Genomic DNA, 22,374 nt, shown 5'->3' with positions numbered 1-22,374 from the left:
AGAAATGACATTGAATAATTAATTGTAAATGTGATATTTGTGATTGTTCAATAGCTGGGAGGACTGTGAGTGAGATGGAGATACCATTGGCCATTTTGTAAGCTATCTGGGAGGACTGTGAGTGAGCTGGAGATACCATTGGACATTTTGTAAGCTATCTGGGAGGACTGTGAGTGAGGTGGAGATACCATTGGCCATTTTGTAAGCTATCTGGGAGGACTGTGAGTGAGCTGTAGATACCATTGGCCATTTTGTAAGCAATCTGGGAGGACTGAGAATGAGATGGAGATACCATTGGCCATTTTAAGCTAACTAGGAGGACTGTGAGTGAGCTGGAGATACCATTGTCCATTTTGTAAGCTATCTGGGAGGACTGTGAGTGAGATGGAGATACCATTGGCCATTTTATAAGCTATCTGGGAGGACTGTGAGTGAGCTGGAGTTAGAATTGGCCATTTTGAAAGCTATCTGGGAGGGCTGTGAGTGAGCTGGAGATACCATTGGCCATTTTGTAAGCTATCTGGGAGGACTGTGAGTGAGCTGGAGATACCATTGGCCATTTTGTAAGCTATCTGGGAGGACTGTGAGTGAGCTGGATATGCAATTGGCCATTTTGTAAGCTGTCTGGGAGGACTGTGAGTGAGATGGAGATACCATTGGCCATTTTGTAAGCTATCTGGGAGGACTGTGAGTGAGCTGGAGATACCATTGGCCATTTTGTAAGGTAACCAAGTTCCCTGAATGAAATCCATGAGGAATGGAGGATGGGTGATTTTAATACATGGCTGGTGAAGCACAACTAATTTTTTTACGGAAGTGACCTAAGCTTTCCATCTGGTTTAATGAATTACATGAGTTGATCAGTATGCATATATAAAGTGTGAGATTCAAATCCAGAACTACAGTGTGAAGCACAGAACAACTCATGACTTTGACCTTCTGTGCTGTACTACCTTGATCTTGTACACGTGTGTGCACAAATATTAAGTGAACTAATTCAGTATCATAACCTTGACTTGGCAAAGTCATTGTGTTTGCGTTTCATTTCTTGCCACTCTGGCATGTAACCGTACATGAATTCATTTTTTGTGTCTTAAGTACACAAGTCCAAGATTCATTCAAGCAAAGCAAAGGCACAGCAGATTTTCAACCTATCACATTACAAGCATTTGTTTGCAGAATGTTCATTAGGTTATGGAAGCTATTCTGGTTAATTGATGATCATGTCTGTGTTGTGTTTTATTGCAGTAAGCAAACATACACTTTCAGTAATATCTTCAGATTTAGGAAAAGCAAAACTTGAACATACTTTTGATCATATCAGCCACAGATTGAAAAGCGGTTTCCAGTACACTAAATTGACTTTGAAGAATTCTTCTGTAGATTTCATGTTTGCATGTCAAATAGAAAGCAAACTTCTGATCATTCAGTTGTAATTATAGAAGCAAGTCCTGAATTTGCTGTTAAAATGGAATGCAGAAAATGAAATAACTGGGATGAAGATCTGCATGGACAACTAGATATCTTCATGGTTGCTGCAGGATGTGGACCACAAAGAAGAAAATGTTTAGTTGGTAGCCTTCCCTTATACAATGGCTGTTGTTTTCCTATAGAGGCAATATGGGCAGACTCTCCATCTTGTTTTTCAGGAGCCAGGCCTGATTATCTACTCTTATCAGGAAAGACTTGAGTTTTGCTGATGCTTCCAAAACCTGTAGGACCAGGAGTAAAGACCTCAATTTGAGGACCATGGTGCAAAAGTGTTTCTTCTTTGTATTCCTGTGACCCTGAATAAGACCAGGCCCATAGTGAGCTTCTTTCCTGTCCACTGACAGACCTGACATCAGCAACTGGGTTGGAAAATGCTCCTCTCTAGGCTGAAGTGGAGACCTTACAATGCAAGAAGCAGTGGCTGGTGTTTAGAGAAGGAGATACAAAGTAGGAATCATTTCTGTGCAGTCATTGCAGAACCAGCAAATACAAGCTTGCTAGGGGGGGGTGTGAAAACGATCAGAACTATTAGCCCTAAGAAGTGAATATAAGTTGGACCTGAACTCATTTGTGTGACGTAACCCCCCCCCCAAAAAAAAAAACATTTCTGAGCCTTCTGAGCTTTTTCCAGTGGGAGAACGTATACCTGTGGATAGAGTTCTCAGTCATCTTTGTAATGAAATTATTCTACCACAAGCAAGAAGAATGTTCTCAGTGGATATTTACCCCAGAACCTTTCCACCAGGAAAATTTAGAAAAGTAGATGAAAAAAATGTTCAATCTGGGCCCATCAGAGAAACATGGATTCCTTATCTGCCCTAGTCTCAGCAGTTATAAACTTTTTGGCCTCCATTTTTAACAACTGGGCAAGCTATTTTACCATTAAAGTTCCACTAGCGGCCATTTCAATTTTTCACTCAAGAGAGAATAATTTTTCCCTGGCTTCCTTGAAATTATACAAAGCCTTCCTTAAGGTATCTTTTTTTTACTCAGGCCACTGATTAAAGATCCTACACCCCCTTGGGATTTCACTATTTACTTACAGGCTGTTGTATGACCTCTCTTTGGGCCTTCCGTTAAAACTGACCTTAAGTTCCTGTTCTGGAAAACAAGTTTTCTGGTCGATATAACCTGTACTAGATGAGTATTTTAACTCCAAATCTTCTCCCCAAGACCTCCATACTTGATCTTCCATAACAATAGGGTCTCGTTACATGCAAACCCAGCCTTTCTACTGTCTTCTGAATCTAGCTTAATCATGTCATCAGTTTATCTGTGTTATTTCCTAAATTCTTAAAGAAAGGACAATATATGCTGCATCTTCTAGGATGTACCTATGCAGCTTAGGTTGTATCTGCACAGAACACAAGATTTCAGGAAATCTGATCAATTGTTTGGGTGTTTCTCCAAGAACAAATTAGGTAAAGCAGTTTCTAAAGTAACTCTAGCTAAATGGTTAACTGCGTATATATCCTTTATCTGTAAAGAAGAAGGTTTAACTTTACCCAAGTCCTCCAAAGCACTACTGGGACCTCATTGGCATTTCGTGCATCTGCCTCTTGGTCCAGTGCTTATACCTTTCTTGCTCATTACAAATTAGATACACAATCCAGAAATAGGTCAGCATTTGGTTCCACTGTACTCTAGAACAGTGGTTCCCAACCTTTTTTGACTTGCGTACCCCTTGGCAATCCATTTCCCTGAAATTGTACCCCTCATATTGTTGGCATTTGTAATAGTTGCTTTTATGTCCAATGTATGTGTTGTAAATGTAACTAATACAATTTAATAATAAAAAAAAACATCTTTAATAGTAAAGTGAACAAACGGTGTATATATATATATATATATATATATATATATATATATATATATGTGTGTGTGTGTATCAGCGATACATATAAATAACTTATAAAGTTATCATACAATTAAACATTTCAAACTTAATAAAATTTCAAACTACAAACAATTATTAAGCAACTTTATCTTGCACATATTTAGTGTGAGCCTTGTGCTTGTTTTGAGGCACATAGTTTTTTGAAATTGGGTTCAACTGATGAAAGGTGTAATTGTAAATCTGGAACTGCGTTCAGCTTATTACGATATTTGTTTTTAATTAAGACATAAGAAAAGAAAGCTCTCTCTGCTAGTTCAGAACTTGTAAATGGCAAAAGAAGCAAAAGGGCCTTGTCAGAAAGCTGTTCGTATTCTCTGCTGATGTTTTCCCAAAAGTTAATAAGAAAGTGTCCTTTGAATTCAGCATTTAAAGTACTATCAGTTGAAAGTTCAATCAACTTCTCTTTCTCCTTGACTGATAATTTAGCTGCCTGGACATATTGTTCTTCAAAAGGATTTGAAATCCAATAGATTTCTTCTTCAAGTTTGGGGAAGTACTTCTGGAAGTCCGATTTTAGCCCATTCAAGTGTTCATTTATTTTCTTCCTTATTTCCCAGGATAGATTAAGCTTGTTTTCAGATAAGAAATTATGCAGAGTTTCAAATACCTCAGTTTGGCCATTTTCAAGACATGACCTACAAAAATCTACTTTTTTAATCATAGATTCAATTTTGTCTGAGACACTGAAGATCGTTATTGAGCTATTCTGAAGTGTCAAATTTAATTTGTTTATAATCTGGAAAATATCTGATAAGTATGCAAGTGCCTGAAGCCAATTACAGTCGTGTAACTTGGAAGCAAGGAAGAAAGGATGGTCTTTAAAAAAACACCTGGACTTCATGTCTGAATTCAAACAGCCGGGTAAGTACTTTACCACGAGAAAGCCACCTTACTTCTGTATGAAGGAGCAGAGTAGAATGAGGACTCATCATCTCTTCACACAGAGTTTTGAAAATTCTTGAGTTTGTGGACTTCGACTTTATAAAATTCACTACTTTCACAACTTCATCCAAAACAAGTTTTAATTCACCAGGGAGGTTCTTGCATGCTAAACTTTGTCTGTGGATGCAACAGTGGCTCCAACTTATATTGGGAGCTACCTTCATGACAAGACCACGAAGACCAGAGTAAATCCCTGACATAGACTTGGCACCATCGGTACATAATCCACAACAATTAGACCAATTAATCTCCTTTTCTTTGAAATAACAATCAATAACATTAAATATATTCTCACCCCTTGTGCGCTGTGACAGAGGATGACAAAGCAAAAGGTTTTCTTCAACTTCATTATCTTTCAAATACCTTGCAATAACAAGCAAAATAGCGCAATTGGCAACATCTGTGCTTTCATCAACTTGAATAGCGAAAATTTTACTGCTGTTAATTCTACCTATTACTGTCATCTCAACATCATCGGACATATCTCCAATTCTTCGAGATATTGTATTGTTCGAAAGAGGGATGGTGATCATTTTCCGCACATGTTCTTCTCCAAGCATCCATCGAACGGCATCTGTTATACAGGGAGATATTAGATTCTCGGCTATGGTATGACTTCTACCACATTTTGCAATACGGTAACTAATACGGTAACTAGCTTCAACTGCGTTTTCGTAATCTTTGTTACCTGACAGCATGTATGATGTCAGATTCAATCTTTTGTTATTTTCCGCTAACCGTTTGAAAAAACTGTATTCCTTGTTTTTATAGTTAGCATGTTCCGTTTCTAAATGCCGTAAAAGTAGGGAAGGTTTCATGCTACCATTTGACAGCATTTCCCCACACACCACGCATTGGGGCTTAGGACAGTCTTCATTTCCCAGATACGAAAAATCCATATTTCATGTATCCATCACAGTACTTTCCCTTTTTCCCTCTTTGAGAAACTGAGGACTGTGTCTGGTTAGTGTTTTGCACCAAAATGTTGGACATGTCTTGGGAAGTACTCTGATCACATTCTATAATCATATCATGTGTCAGCTCTTTTGTTGTGCCAGGTTTCAGCCACTTATCCATCACAATATCTAGTAATAAGACTATTACAAAATTAATTTTAATATTAAATCTAAATAATGATAAATTAAAAAGAACTGTAACTGTTAAGATAAGAAAAAACTAAGTTTCTCAACTTTTCATGTCAAAAATGTAAGTAGTACTACATGAAAGCAAAATGTGTGTAATTTTGCCCCTGCCCCACAGCCATTCCATTCTCCCATTACTTGGCTGTATCCCCACTTCTCCCCATTCGCCATAAACACTGTTCAAAACTCAGTGTGCACACTTTTTTCTAATGATTACAGATATTTGGATTTAATTTAAAACCTTTTATTTCAAATATACTTAATATAGCACAAACACTGATAGACATTTGCTAAAGCTAAACAAAGTGTCGCAATGAAAACAGAATTAGCATTAAAACTTCTCTGCCTCTGAAACTCATATTCAGTGAATCAGTATTGAAATCTGCATTCAAAGAAAATGCATCTGGCCAGTGGCGGATTAAGATTAAAGGCAGTTTTCAAATCAGTCAGTATGACAATCTTAGAGGCTGCTGCTAACAAACAACTTTATATATCATGCATGTTCACCCAAAAGTCATACAACATTCCACTACATTCTCTTGCCAAACAAGTCATTAAAATAATGTAATTATTAACATATATCTCATTTAATTTCTAATCTAACTCTAACCTAAGCATCAAGTGTATCTCAGCAAGTACTACAATTCAAGTCTGGAACGGACCAATTGATCTCCACACACCAAGTGCAAAGCAGAATCCAACAGATCGACAATAATAAAAAGGAGGATAGCTAGAAAGCATTACTTCTTAGCACCTATCAAATCTTCCTTAGCCCTCTTTTCACTTGCAAGGGAAAGACCACACATCAAACAGAAATTAAAGGGTAATTCCCAGCAAATTATTAGGTCATGTGCTTTTTTTGAACCTGCTATCACAAAAAAAAGCAAAAGAACGGTCTTGCAATAAATACTGACCAAATCCAGGTTCACACATGTTATAATAAACTAGTTGCCTTCCAAGAACTTAATTCACTTGGTCTACAAACATGTATCAGCTGCTAAGAGTTAGTTTCCTTTCCCGCAACATGACTTGCATAATCTTCAAGTACTACTACTACCAGTGTTTCCACTAGCTAAGTTCTTACTTTTTACAGGCATAGCTTTCAGCTTTCCATCTCCAAAATGAGGAACATTAGCCCTCATAATGTGGAACAAATGGGCAAAATGTGGAACACGTAATAATGGCTTACTAACAACTTCATCTGGAAGCTCACAGTTAAATGTGCTATTCAGCTATTTATTGTACTTATAAAAAGTTTTAAGGCTGTGTAGATATACAAAAGAGATGAGGGAGTAACAAAAGCCATAATAAGACAAAGGACCAGACTCATAATGGGTCTGGAATAGGGAGTCATGGGGTTTCAGAAAAATAGGCCAATACTCCTGCATCATGGTCACGGCTGAAGAGCTAAAACACACTGCTTGTGATAATATAAATCTGAAGCTGTTTGCTTGTATAAAATATATATATATATATATATATATATATATATATATATATATATATAATAAGAATAAGGAGCATGCAAAATTTCATTCAGAGAACACCACTACTGTACTCTTATTTAAGAAAGTAATTTCAGTCAACCTTCCCAGTGCCGACACTACAATCTCGGGCTTTGAACACTAGACAAGCTAAGGTTAAGCTAAGAAAAAAAGACTACCATTCAAAAACAGCTCTACTTGTCAAATATATATTAAATTTATTAAACATAGTACTCCAAGCTGGAAGCAAAGGTGCTAACAGAATGACTGGTTCAGCACTTTATGACTGACGCTATTCAAATGCATTATAAAGGGCTTCCTGATATGAGGTGTGTGTGTGTGTGTGTGTGTGTGTGTGTGTGTGTGTGTGTGTGTGTGTGTGTGTGTGTGTGTGTGTGTGTGTGTGTGTGTGTGCGCAAAACCAATGCCAGGCCAGTACTGACATCTCATGATGACTGAGTGATGTAGCAAGGCAGCATAAAGGGTCGGGACAGGCACCAAATAAGCAGCAGATCTGTGTACCATAGCTGGGGTTGGAGCATGTGCTGAAGTACATCAGTCAGTTGCTGGTACATTAATTTGTGCTGCTACGCAAAGTGGTTCATCACCAAGTCCTGTGCAAACTTGTACTGTAATAACTCTCATGTAACCTGTTATCTGAGTTGGAAGAAAACTGGAATGAACTGCAAATCTAGCTAGGATACAGATACAATCTACAATTCTGGGAATCTGATAGCAGCTGAAAATAAGCAACTTGTTAAGTGTACAAAAATTGCATCTGCGCTGAAATGCTAGCTCTGTGAAACAGAGATAAAGACCCGATTATACCTCTCCATTTCCCCTCATTTTTTAGGATGTCTCTCATTTGGGCTCAGAATTGTACACTGTCCTTCCTGAGAGAAATGGCAAGGGAAAAAGGCTCACAACCAAGCCTGGAACAAAAGTGCTGTCCTGCTCACTGTTGTCTGCCTATCTGGGAACTGCCCCTGGTCTGAGGGTAAGTGTGAACCTTGCATGGAGGTGAGATGGGGGAGGTTCCATTTGCCGCCCTAGGTAGGAGATGGTTAGAGCAGGCAGCTAGGGAAAAAAGCTGCAGTGAACTGCAGGAGATAAAAAAAAAAAATGCTGAACAAAGTAAATCACAATGACACTGGAATTGTGGGATATATCCACTTGGGTCCAGTGACATGCCTTTTGAAATCCTTGAGGTAACGGTAACACATGGCATTACAAAACTGCTGCAGTTTAACTGGTAAATGTTCATTCATTATGAAGCAAATTATATTTCAGGTACCAACAACTGTGTAAAATGCTTGATAATTAGAAATATAGTAACTGCAATACGCAAACTATACACTCAACTGAATATCAATATACCACATATCTTCTCAATTCCTTTTCTCACTTTCAAAAACAGAACTGGTGAAGTTTACATAAATTCTAATTCTGTAATGACCACTTCAGCCTAATCATAATGCGAGTTGAAAATATGCAACGTTGAAAATATGAAGCAACTCATCAAGAGCAGTACAAGACACCAAACTAACATTTTAGACATACCGTTGACTAAACAAAATTTTTAGAACACTTGTGACATGATTTAAGATTATTAATATTTGAAAGCACCTGTAAAAGTAGAATAACTTCTGCATTTCAATGCAATGTTAACTACAATTCATCTGTGCATACTCAGAGATGCTATATAAGCAAGGTGTTGTTCTTACCTTTCCTTTTCTGTTTTCGTGATCCCACAGTTCCTGCACACACTTGACTACACAGAACTACAGCACCGACACACAACCTTCTTCCCTAGGTAACAGTTACAGTAGATTCAAGATAAAATACAGATAGCGGGAATACGTTGGCACCTTCACATTTATAGGACAGACTTTCTGTGCACGAGAAGTAAGTCCTACGATTGTGAAAGTGCCTAAGGTGGGATTTTTTAAATGAACTTTCCGCCATTGCTAATTTTTTCCCCACGTACCCCTAATCGACCAAGCACGTACCCCTAGGGGTACGCGTACCCCGGGTTGGGAATAGCTGCTCTAGAATATCCTTCCATGAGGACCACTCAAGGTTCATCTGGCTGTAGACTCTGTCCCATCAGTTGAGGAATGAATAAAAGTGACAGCATCAGATGCAAACGTTATGGACTCACCATAATGATCCATCTGTGTTGTCCATTTTCATTCTTTATCAGCTCTCCACCCTCCAACCCCCTTCCCTCTTTCTTACTGAGGCTTAAGGATGTCCTTTTGGGAACTCATCTTTTCTTTGCTTTGAGCTCCAGCCTTTCTGTATGTTCTTGTCTTTTCTTTTTTATAGTAGAATATCATGTATATGTTACTGTTGGGGGAGCAAACTCGATCCGAGATATACCACGAGACTTGGACATTAGGGGTAAAGGGAGGAGCTTAAGAGCTGGATTCCATGAGTCTGGTAAAAGCGGTCAAGTCAGATCCGAGACACATCAGTTGAGGAAAAATGAAAATGGACAGCACAGATGCATTGTTATGGTGGGTACGTAACTTTAGTTTTTGTGAAGTCTCAGTTACTGTTGGTACGATTGCACAAGAAGGCACTGTGCTCTGACTAAGGTGGGGTCATATCCTCCGGGGCTAGTGATTATAACCCTCTTCTGTAGCTTTAAAGTGTGAATCTTGTTTGGGTGTGGTAGGTATTGGTCATAATCCAAGGGAGAAGGGCACATTTGCCACAAGCTGTTAAGGCCAAACCTCTTGCATGCAATACTGGAGGGCTGTGGTGTGAGTTTCAAGGCCCATAAGCCCTGTCCCCGAGACATTGGTACCTTTCTTGCAAATTTAAACTTTGTAGCACATGTCCACAGTGACACCAAGTGCCCAATAATCTTATATGCCCTGGTATACATTCTGTTGTCTACTTTCTACAGGATGATTACTTTCTTTCTGCTACAGCTATTATTAGCTGGAGAGGAACAGCTTGGGTTAGACTGTTGCCATTACTGGGGACTTGGCATCCTATAATCTTTATTTTCATCTCTTCAGGCAATTTCCAGCTTGTGATTAAACTTTTTTATTGCTTTTGAGAATTTCTACATCTTTCTGGGGTAAAGATAAAATACTGAAATTCTGTCAACAATAATTTAATGAGTAAATGTTTATTTCTCAACAGATAATAAATGTGGATTTGGTGCATATTGAGAGCAAAGCCAATGAAATAGCAAAGTCTGACCAAAACATCCAGCTGGTCTTGGGACAGCTTATTGATGAGTAAGTGTTACAGTACTTTTGCTAAAGTGCTTTATTGTAGTTAATTTGTATAGAGCTGCACTTAGAATGCTTATACTTATTGTAAAGAACAGTGGTTTCTGAATGTTATCTGGAAATTTGGTGCTTCTGTTTATCTTTTGACATACATTGAGAAGTTCATTTATGACATTGCCTTGAAGAATTTCCATTCTTTTAGGCTGTGTCACTAAAGTATTTTTATGGCCATGTAGGGTCATTTGTTTTAACTGTGTTTGTTACTGTTCTAGTTTTTTAGTCTTGATTGTATTTATTTATTTACTTACTTGCTTTTTTTTTTGCAATAATTATTTGAAAGTTTTCACTGTGGTGTATATGTCTCTTTTTATCTTTTTCATTTTCATTGCAAGTAGGTTGAAACTGAGCTTCATAGAGATGCTCTGCGTTTCTGTGCAAGCTTTCTGCAGCTTGGTGACAATGTGTGGCACTGCAGAACTAAAGCAAGACAGACAGCACTTTCATGAAAGTAGCTATGCTCACTGCAGATCTAAAATGTGACAGGCAGCAGTTTCATGTAAGTAGCTGTGCTGTGATCTGCACAGGTGAGCAGTGTATTAAATACACAAGCATGCACACGATCCACAGAGTGGCTTCCTGCTACCTTGTGCGAATCTTATGAGAGCTGAAAATGTTACTACAAAATACCTCTACATCTCAGAATAAAGCATTGTATACAGGTGTGTGTGTGTGTGTGTGTGTGTGTGTGTGTGTGTGTGTGTGTGTTTATGTTGCAGTCGTTTAGTATGTCCCACTGCAGGACAGGACAAAGTGGCATATAAAGATATATAGTGATACAGTAACTGCAACTGCAGTACTGTGGTGCCCGCAAACATAGATTCCTTTGAGATGCATAAAAGGGGGAGGAAAGGACTTTACAGGACAGTAGAAAAAAAAGGGGCAGGCAGCAAGCCGAGGGACATACAAGAGGACAGTGTGTTGGGGTAAGGCAGGGCATCCATGTTTTGGAATATAGTACTCTTTTTTCTTTGTATATAGAAAAAGGGAAAGGGTGATAGAAAAAGAATGGAAGGAAAGTTGGGGGAAGGTCAGTGTGCAGGGGTAGCATGACACACACACACACACACACACACACAAAACATCACATAAAGGGATAATTGAGGATGCACTAGTATAGGGAAACATGGAATAAATAGAGGCAAATGGAGAGCAGACAAGTTGTGATGGGGAGAGTTTGTCAGTATGCAGAGAGCTTGACACAAGACAAAGGTGGTACTCAAGGTCAGGAGTAGTGTGAGGTATGAACAGTATTGTGGTCTGCTACTTCAGTCCATATGGACAGTATTCTAAAGACCTACCAACTGATGGATCAAGACAGTGTAATATGCCACCACCATCTCCAGCTGCGTAGAAGCACCTCAGATTTGCCTACACACATTTGTGATTCTGTTCTGTCTTGGACAAAGGCCTACCAATAGCAAGAGCAATTCCCAAAACATAAGTGTGTGTGTGTATATATATGCATATATATATATATATATATATATATATATATATATATAGATATAGATATATATATCTACATATATAATATATATATATATATATATATATATATATATATATATAAATATGCACTCACACACGTGCATGTGTGTGCATACCAGTAAACACTAACACAGTATATATGCACTTGTGTTTGTCCGTTTCCGTGTGTGTGTGTGTGTGTGTGTGTGTGTGTGTGTGTGTGTGTGTGTGTGTGTGTAAGCTGAAATTGAACAAAACAACCAAATCTCAAGGTTTACAAAGTTAACAACGAAACGCTGACTTTGCATGTGTCAGCATGCTACTACATATGCGCTGATCGGTAATCTCTGTGCATGCAAAACTTAACATAAAAAATAATGAAAAACTGCCTGTTATCCCCACCCCCTGCTAATAATATATACCAACTTTGAGATTGCACAATTTCAGGGAAAGGACATATTTCCCTACCCCGAGAAATGTGTGATCTCGCATATATGTTGATCATTTGTTTAGTTGATCAAATTTTGTCAGCTAAACATGTGTCGACAAAAGGTAGAGTAGACCAACTTCAGTCGACCCACATACACGCACACACAATCACTCTGTCTCTGTCCATAAGTGTGTATGTATACATTTTATATGTATATGTAATACATATACATGTGCATACATATTTATTTATGTATTGCTTTTGTTGACCATGGTGATCTGACTAGTTTGTGGAAGCCCCTTTTCAGCAGCGGCCCAGGTTGAAAAGTTCTAGTTTCAGAATAGACAGTTTTCTACAACAAAGAAAAATGTAAAGCTTAGTTACAATATGGACATGCATTAAGTGAAAGGCAGTTATACTAGAGAAGCTCTGCAGTCGGTAAAATGTAGTCATTAAACATTAACAGGAGACAAATTTGATTATATAGTGCCGTTTAAAATGTCAAATTACAGTTATACATTTATGGGTAAGAGAAATAAGAGAGAGGAGGTGATGGTGATTTGAATAGAAAGTAGACAGTAGGTGAGGCAGGTGATTACATCACCTAACAAATATACTCTAGAGAAAAACAAAGCTGTAGATGTAGAAGGTAGAGTATGCGATGGAATTTTGCTGGAATGAAGAATTCGTCAAGTGGTAAGAAGATATGATAAAGGTACTTGCATATTATCACAACCAGATTTTTCATGGCAATACCGCTTGGTTCCCAATCATGAAATATGTTCTTTAATGGTTTATAACTGTTATATAGTGTGTTTCCTTTAACAATACAGTTTTTTTTCTGGAGTGTTTTCAATAAAATGTAAAAAAAACATGCTGTTGTTTCTTTATGCACTTTACTGTCAGCATGTCACTTATTGAAAGTCCACCCACTGAATGTTCCTTTTCTCGTGGCAGCAAATGCTGTTGAATAACAGTTATAATTGTATTTGGGTTTCAGGTATCACAGCTGTGTCATTGCTTTCCTGAGATTCGTACAACACAGTATTTTGTTTTAGTTTAAGATGCGTTTCTGGGATTAAAACACAGAGGGATGCCTCCTCACCATTTGGAGTCATATTGAATAGAAAACATGTAGCGTGACACGCAGTTTGACAAGGAAAAAAAGTGTGTTTTGAGGCAGTAATAACTGCACTTGCTAACAATTTCCCACCAATCAGAAAGACAAAACCATACAATGAGAAACCAGCATCGTCACAACAGTAATGAGATCAATAATCAGTTAACTACTATCTGGTTTTGTCCGAATATGTCACCACCATTACAAAGCAAAACAAACTCGCTACTGTCAAACTTCTTCCTTGAAAAATGAACCCCCACAATCAGCTGTCAACATCAGCCACCCTCACTTTTTACAAGCATTAGTGTACGGCAACTTCACATTGCAATGGTTATTTTCAAGTGTGTTTATGCATTCTTAAGAAAGTATTACTTTACCAACAACATATTTTCTGTGTCTATGTTTTCCTTCTCTGAAGGCTTCATTCCTCACTGTTCAAATATTCCATTCATCAGTAAGACAGCATCCATGACAATTCAAGTGTCCATCTGTAATGCACACAAAACAGGAAGAGGATTTTTTTTTTTACATTTTTGTCTGTTTCTGAATGTAGTCCAGACTTTTTCACCGGCAATAAGGAGTTTGAACAACACTTTACAGAGTTTTGTGTGCTCGTCTGTAGTCAACGATGCAAATTATGCAACCATGAAAATCTGGTTGTGATAATACATAAGTACCATTATAAAAGTAGCAGTATGAGCAAAGGGATAGAAGACAGGAAATGTACATTGAGAATTTGCTTTGTTGAGGGTTTTAGGCTAATGTAATTGTGTAAGGTCCAGGGTTGTCTATCATAGGGAGGTGCGAGAGCAGAGCCAAGTATTTTTAAAGTGTTGTTTTATCATGTTTTTGAATCTGAATAGGTTAGTTTGTTGCCTGATGGTTGTAGGGATATAATTCCAGATTTTGGAGACATAATTTCAGTACAAGGGCAGACCAGCACAGTTATGGGTTTTAGTAATGTTCATTAGGGACCTGTCCATTGAGCATAGTGATCATGCAGGGGTGTAGGTTTCACTAAGGCTTGGATTGTAGGACAGTTTTGAAGTTTGTAGATCAAACAGTTGCTAAATGGGTAGAGAGAGAGAGAGTGCGTGTTGAAGTTCTTGCCAGATTAATTGTTTTAAGTCCAGACAGTGGTGGGATTTAGCAGACTGGTTAGTGACGATGTTTAGATTTAGATAACTTGTTATAGCACTGTTCAGTTTTTGTTATTTGAGATTGCTGAACATTGATGTAGATGGGAGCAAAGTGTAGTAGTTGAGGGTAGGAGATATGTTGAGGCTGTTGTTTTTTTTTTTTTTCTTTTTTGGCATTGATAGATAAAACTTGCTTGGTTTGATATAGGAGATCAATATTTGTCAGTTTTCTTGATGGATTGTTGTGTTTATAAATATCAAACGTTAGGTGGTTATCTATAATGACCACCGTGTAGAATCAGTCCAAAACCATTTATTGTGGCAAGCACAGAGAGTAAGAAAAAGAAGCCTGAAAAGGCCAAACACAGGCAGAAGACTGGTTTCAACACCTAACCCTACCTTCTTCAGTTAAGCCATATTGGATATAAGTTTGATAGGAGCAATGTGTGATGAGGTAATGGAGAATAAGGTATTTTTTGTACAGGATACAAATTTCGGTGTGAAAAGTACAAGTTTTTTTTTTTTTTTTTTTCAGCAGAAAGCAGGAATTGCTGAGCCAGAGTTCTGTAAAAGTCTTCTACTGAAGCTCTTGGAGGAACTTTACTGTGGTTATCAGTGTAGCATAATCAGCCTATTAAATGAAAGTTGTTACATTAGTAGCAGTGTAGCGATCATTAATAAAATTGTTGGAGTATGAGGCACAAGGCTGTGCCTTATATCATTGTGAGATGGGAAAGAAGGGTAACTATGGAACTAGGACAGGGAGGGGTGTCCTTGCCTTGTGAGGATAGTCTGTGGGGAAGAATCTGATTGGATATGGTGTAAAAAACCTTTAATAAATGAAGGAAAAGAGAGTAAACAAGGTTTCCAGCATCCCTGTAAAGGCTGATACGATGGGTGAAAAAGTAAGGAGTGCTGTTGTGTGGCCTAAAGCTGTGCTGGCAGAGAAGGGGTTATCTGTTAAGTGTTTGAGAAGCTGGGACTGTATACACTCTTTAAGGATCTTTGATAATGAAGAAATAATTAATTGGAGTCTCATTCTTTGTGAAAAGCACAAATTAGTGACTTTTTCCAGATAATGAGCACATAATTGAATAGATGTGTTTATGAGGATAGACACAGGGTATGCTAAAAGCTTAACTGCTATGCTAATGTATTCTGATGGTAAATTAGCAGCAAGTCTTGTAGGTTATAACTTATGAAGTAGTTTAGATAGTGGAGATGGTAACTAGGTTGATGTGGAAGATAAGTATTTTAGAGGATAGTTCTGTTGGAATGTAGAGGGGGGTAGGTGAATGGTTGCAAAGTGTGAATTGAGTTGAATAGGGTTGGTATGGTTGGTGGTAGTAGGGATTGGTTGGGTTGACAGCCTGGATTTAACAAATTGTTAATGGAGAACCAGTATTGTTTGGGGTTCTTAGTGTGTGTATCTTGGATTGAGGTGTAGTGAGTTTTTTTTTTTTTTTTAAACCAGCTCTGATTTTTTGCTATGGTTGTTGTGAACCGAGGGACAGAGTTGAATTTGACTGCTTTGTGTCTGGCTGGGGATAACTCGTTTATTATAGTGAGAAACATTCAGAAAAAAACTAAATGAAAACTCCAGCCAAGCTAGAACTTCCAGTGAATGACCTCCCAAACCTGCTGTAACAGAGGCACATGGGATATATGCAAATGACCCTTATGAACATCAGGTGTTTCAGCTATATGGCGATTCTGATTGCCCATGACTTTTAAATTTAAGTTGTTTTAATGGACAGTAACAGGCCAATAAAGGCAAATCCCACTAGCTATGGATATGCATATTTTGGCCTTATTATGACCTCGTCAGCAAAGCATAAACAGAGTGTTTGACTAAGCATAGGAAACACAGGGTTGTTATACCCAGCTGATGTCCATTATCATTAGAGTGACTGCAAAATATCCCAAATAGCAAATTAAAACAAAGAGTTAGAACGTCACACTGAAAAAACAATCAGAAAAAAAAAAATGAAAACTCCAGCCAAGCTAGAACTTCCAATGAATGACCTCCCAAACCTCCTGTAAAAGAGGCACATGGGATATATGCAAATGACCCTTATGAACATCAGGTGTTTCAGCTGTATGGAGTTTGGGAGGTCATTCATTGGAAGTTCTAGCTTGGCTGGAGTTTTCATTTAGTTTTTTTTTTCTGATTGTTTTTTTCAGTGTTTCCTTCTAACTCTTTGTTTTAATTTGTTATTTGGGATATTTTGCAGTCACCCTAATGATAATGGACATCAGCTGGGTATAACAACCCAGAGTTTCTTATGCTTAGTCAAACACTCTGCTTATGCTTTGCTCACGAGGTCTTAACAAGGCCGAAATATGCATATCCATAGCTAGTGGGATTTGGCTTTATTGGCCTGCTATTGTCCATTAAAACGACTTCAAATTTAAAAGTCATGGGCAATCAGAATCGCCATATAGCTGAAACACCTGATGTTCATAAGGGTCATTTGCATATATCCCATGTGCCACTGTTACAGGAGGTTTGGGAGGTTATTCATTGGAAGTTCTAGCTTGGCTGGAGTTTTCATTTAGTTTTTTCTGATTGTTTTTTCAGTGTGAACTTCTAACTCTTTGTTTTTATAGTGAGAAACATGTCTTTAAAATAGGCAACTGCCTAATTCTGAAGTAGAATTTTTGGTAGATGGCAGTTTGGAATGGTACCAGAGTAGATAATGTTACTTGGGTCAGATGTGAGGGTCTATTTTAAAATAGAAGATCTGTTGGAGTTTTTTTGTAGTTGGTTGTAGAGACAGTGAGTTGGGTGAAGATAAATAAATTTATGACAATGGTAGGATTAGAAGCAGAAATAGATTGCCAATCAGTATATGCAATGTTGTCTGTTTTCATTCGATTCAACCTTTGGGTTGCTGGATCCAATAGGATCTGATCTTGTCGCTGTTTTCTAAAGCTGTGGATCCAAGGCTCTGACTCCTCCCCTACCGATATGATAATACCCTCCTCTCCACTAAAATACCTTAAATCTTGCTTGCTGCCTTAACTTTCAAATGTGTGTTATAATTCACGGTAAGTGAATGTCTTTTTCTTCATAGTAAAGATTTTGTGTCCTTAATCCTTTCTGGATTTAGTGTTAGACTAGTTATTAGAAATAGTTGATAGTACTGCTAATTTTTTAGTATTAGGATTATAGTTGTGCTGTGTTGAGCTTTTGATATTGTTTAAGTAGTGAAATAAATGGTTAGACAGGTGTTTTTCCCATACTAGAGTTAAGTACTTGTTATTTTCTTTAGAAGTGGGTTTGAAATAGATACAATAAAAAGTTAGAAAATTTTCCAGGCAAGTATCTTTCTGTTATTTCTTGGATTAAGTTTGCACATAAATATTCTTGTTGTTGGCTTCTGCTGTCTCAGACAAACCCCTAAGTTTCAAGAAGTGCATGGCTTGTGGATATAAAATTCCACTTCAGGACCCTTACTCTTTATAAATCTATTGTTTGGCTTTGCCCACCTTGAGGCAAATTGTGATTTCTGTGCATCCTTTGGGACTAGGGCCATTCAAAGTCACAAAGAAAACCAAGGTTTGCTCCCCTACTTCAGACAGGGTCTTTGTCTTCTCATCCTTCAATGTGTAGCACTTCTAGACCAGCTTCAGCTTCCCTGGATAAGAAGATGGATGATAAGAAGAAGGAAAAAGAGAGAGAGAAGTTGAAATTAAACTCTTAAGAGAGAAATATCAGAAGAGAAGAGAGTTGAGAAGTCTAAAAAAAGGTCTCAGGATCCGACAGATCCTTCAGGTCTGGCACCTAAGACTCAGAGGAAGTTGGATCCTGTCTCCATTGCCTCACCCAAGATTTTCTCCAGAATTGGTGAGTCCTAGGCTCCACTAACACTTCCTGCAAGAGAAGACGTTACTCCAGAACTCCGTCAGTGGCATCATCCTCAAGGTCTGTCTGCTCCAGCAGAAGCCTTACTGAGAATGATGTCGATCCAGTGATGCAGAGATTACCAAGGACAAAAATCCAGCTAGGGGAACTGCAACAGTGAATACACTCAAACATCTACATTTATGGTAAGTGTACACAACTGTATTTTCTCCAGCTCCATCTTCCCAGACACTTCAGATACAGGTCTAACTACCCCTCCATTTTTTATCTGGTATCCACCTCCCTCTCTACTCTGGTCCCCATGAGTCCGAAACCCCCCACCCTGGTGCACCACAGTTGAAGCCGACAATTTGAGGAACTTCGGCTTTGTCAACATCCCTTACTCTCTCAACTCCAATTCTTTTGGATGGAGATGAGTCTCAGAGTGAATGCATTGGTGCGGGGATCCTGGTGGTGGAGTTGACTGTGAAGTGTTTGGAGTGTCTCTGCCACTTGGAGCTTCAGCTCTCAATAGCTCAGGTCCAGGATCAGCCTTTGAGCTAACTCTGATTGGGGCTGGGTATCCTTGGATAGGCGAGATCTTTCTTTGGCTCCGATTGTGAGGTTGTCCTTCGAAGCATTTGAATGTGTTTTGGCTGGGCCAAGATGTTAGTTGCTGCCTTTGAGTTTTTATCCATCCCAACTTATAGTGAATCCTATAACTCGCTCCATTCATTCAGATTGACTGGGACAGTCAGTATCTTTACGGCTAGAGGGTACTCGTCACTCACATTCCTAGTCTGATTTGGACCTGTTTCCTAAGATTTCCCCAAGACAAGATCCTAGAAAATAGACCTGCAAATGGAAACACCTGGACTCCTCTCTAGAGTCTGTTAAAGAAGACACAGATCTGGATGAAGGTGAGGATGCTACAAGATCTCTGGAAGGCAGATCCTTTGGAGATATCTAGAACTGATGAATCAGCAAGTGGGTTGATCCACTGAAACTCCTTCACCAGCTGAATCTGTGTTCCTTGAGGCCTTTGGTACTGGTTCAACTGCATCCTGGTATCACCCACTGAAGCCCTTTGTAGACTGGTCATGGAAGGACCCTGATGTAGCAGAATCTATTTGCAAGAAACCAGATACAATTTTGGTAGTTCTAAAAGAAAAAAAAACACTGGAACAAAGGTCTACCAGTAGATGCCTTGGTAGTAGTGGAGTCCACACAAATGGAACTGTCCAAGGAGAGTTGTTTTGTTCTTCCCCCTAACAGGGAGTTGGGCATTGGACAGGTTTGACAAATGGAAATATGCTTCAGCGACTTTCGCACTTAGAGTGCTGAACTACCTTGCACATATGACATGTTTTCAGAGGGACCTGACCAAGGGGCTTACTAAGTCTCCTGTGGGTAACTTACCAGAGGAGATTCAAAAGATAGTGGACTCCTGCAGTCTGTGTCTAATATGTTTATGCATCTGCTTTCCAATGTAGCCGATGGCACATCCAGAGTAGCAGGCACTGGCATTACCATGCGTTGGCATGCCTAGATGCGTCTGTGAGATTTCACAAAAGGCTTTAAGATGTCCTTCATTAATTCACTGTTCGATGATGCCTTTCTTTTAATGTCAAACGTTAGAGATGCTTACTAGGAGTAAGCAATATGGAAAAACCCTATCTGCCATTGAAGGTTTGTTTTCCACCCCTCAGAGTACTTTTTCTAGGAACCAAAGGGGCAGTAAGAAGAGGTAGTTCAGAAAAGTACAGTGTTATCATCAAGGCAGTCCTGGAGACAGCCCCCCCCCCCCCCCCAGGCAGAAGGCGAGGCAACTTGAATGGCCATAACCCTGTGGGGCAGAGGTGGACTGCATAACCAGGGTTTTTATGATCCATTTACTGAGAAACCCTACCAGTGCTCCTAAAGGGCTACCCAGCTGCCACACTCTGGAGTCATTCGGGGGGGGGGGGTGGCGGCACATATCCTTACACCCAGGAGCCTGCTAAGGTATTACAACAGATTCCTGGGTGTTAGGGATGATCACCAGAGGCCTGTTTCTTATTCTCCAAAGAAGAAACTAAAGATTCTCAACATTCCACCTAGTCATTTGGAATCTGCAACAACAAGGGTTTCCAAGTTGGTAGGAAAAAAGTCTTCCAACAGGTTCCTTGAGACTAATTAGGATCCGAGTGTATTCCAGGCTTTTTTTTTTTAGTTCTAAAGAGGACAGGAAACCTCACGTCAGTTTTGGACTTCAACCATCTCAATCAATTTGTAAGACAGATGATGTTCCATGGTGCAGTCCATATTGTCTGGACTGAGGAAGGATGATTGGATGTACTGTATAGATTTCAGGATGCCTACCATCACATAAAGATACTGATGCTTCCAGGATATTTCTTCATTTCCAGCTGGCAGCCAGTCATTTCTAATTTAGAGCACTGCTTTTTGGCCTCAGCATATCCCACTTAGGTGTTCACAAAAGTGATGGCACTGGTAGCAGCTCATTTCTGATTGCAAGGATTCCAGGTGTTTCCGTACGTAGATGTTTGGCTCCTTACTGTTACTTCCAGGGACCTACTGGTTCAACTGTGAGACCTATTGCTCCACATTGTATAGCTACTGGAGATCACATTCAGTCAGCCCAAAAGCCACCTGTCACCCACTCAACAAACAGAATTTATCAGATGTTACATCAACACAGTCCTTCAAATTGCCAAACTTCCAGAAACCAAAGTACTCTCCTACACCTAGTGGCCTCTCAAGTCATTCAGCAGTCCCTTCCTCAGGCAGTGTTGATTTTTTTATTGTTAGGTTTGATGGCCTCTACAATTACACTGGTTCTCCTGGCAAGATACCACATGAGAGTATTTAAATGGGCCCTTTCAGTTCAGTGGTAACAGAGACTTAACCTCCCTTCCCCCCGATCCATCTCTCACAAGTTTGCAGGGATCTTATCAGATGGTGGATAATTTCTCCATCAGTAATGGAAGGAAAAACCTTTTTTCACCACGCCCTGTGCCAGAGCAACCACGGATGCTTCCCTTCTGGGGTAGGGTTGGGCATTTCAAGGGATAGTCTGTTTAAGCTTGGTCACCCCTAGAGGCCAACCTTCACATCTGTATGTTGGAGATGAGGATGTTCTCCTAGCATTATGGGCATTCCAGGAATCCCTCCCCCATTCAGATGGACAATATGGTTGTAGTCTTGTATATCAACAAACAAGAAGTAATGTGATCATATCCTCTACGCTGGGATCATATCCTCTACTCTGGGAAGCCAGGAGAGTGTGGTAATGGACAATTTCTTCCCATTGTTTTCTGAAAACAACTCATTTCCTGGGGTGTCAGATGTATTAGCAGAGACGTTCAGCAAATCAGTTTTACTGCCCCATGAGTGGTGTCTCAATAGAACAATGGTGACACAGATTTTTAGCCGTTGAGGCCAACTTTGCTACAATCTATTTGCCTCATACCTGAACAAGTGTAGCAGTTAGTTTGCCTTGATCCCTCCACAAGGGCAGTCACTGAGGGATGCACTAGTTCAAAATTGGTCCTTGGGTCTCCTCTCTGCTTTCCCCCCAATACCACTTTTGACAAAATTAATTCAGAAAGCCAGAAGATACAAGACCAGACTGATCCTCATTGCTCCGTTTTCATATCAGCAGGTTTGGTTCCCCTTCTATTGGCCTCATTTGATACATCCTCCTTGGGTGTTGGATTTGAATCGAGTCACCCATCCAGATTGCATTTACTAGAACTAAAAGCCCTGAAGTTGACTGCATGGTTCCTCCAATTCTGACAATAGCCAGAGATTCCAAGCTGATGTTCTTCGTGTTTCACTGTTGCAGTCATTACATTTAGGTAATCTGCTGGTAGGTTGCCCTCAGTCGGCCTGAATATCAAAGTCTTGGGTCCTGCATCGGTTGCTCTCTCCTCTTCCATGACATCAGGTCCTTAGGGGTATAAAACATGTAGCCGACGCCATTTTCTTTAGTCTTTCTTGCCGCGCGATGCCCGAAGCAGAAGCAGTTCGCAAGTGCCGGTCGGCTGACTCCTGAAATTTTCGCATTCGAGTTTCAGAACCAAAGTCTTTAATTAAAGCGAAGTA

The 22,374-nt window shown here is 39.3% G+C and overlaps 1 protein-coding gene across 2 annotated transcripts in view; it reads left to right on the top strand.

The window, feature by feature from the left end:
• The window catches only part of UFL1 (UFM1 specific ligase 1), a 911,566-nt gene that overhangs the window by 207,827 nt on the left and 681,365 nt on the right, over nt 1–22,374 (top strand). For both annotated transcript variants that reach the window (XM_044065765.1, XM_044065759.1), the window contains exon 4: nt 10,113–10,210. In XM_044065765.1, the coding sequence (XP_043921700.1) occupies nt 10,113–10,210 (98 nt within the window). The remainder of the gene's footprint in view (nt 1–10,112; nt 10,211–22,374) is intronic.

This window comes from Protopterus annectens, chromosome 1.part0 (assembly GCF_019279795.1).
Source record: "Protopterus annectens isolate FY-2018-M chromosome 1.part0, PAN1.0, whole genome shotgun sequence".
Classification (NCBI taxonomy): domain Eukaryota; kingdom Metazoa; phylum Chordata; order Ceratodontiformes; family Protopteridae; genus Protopterus; species Protopterus annectens.
Note: the sequence above shows the minus strand (reverse complement) of the source record. Positions and strands in the feature narration are given on the sequence as shown.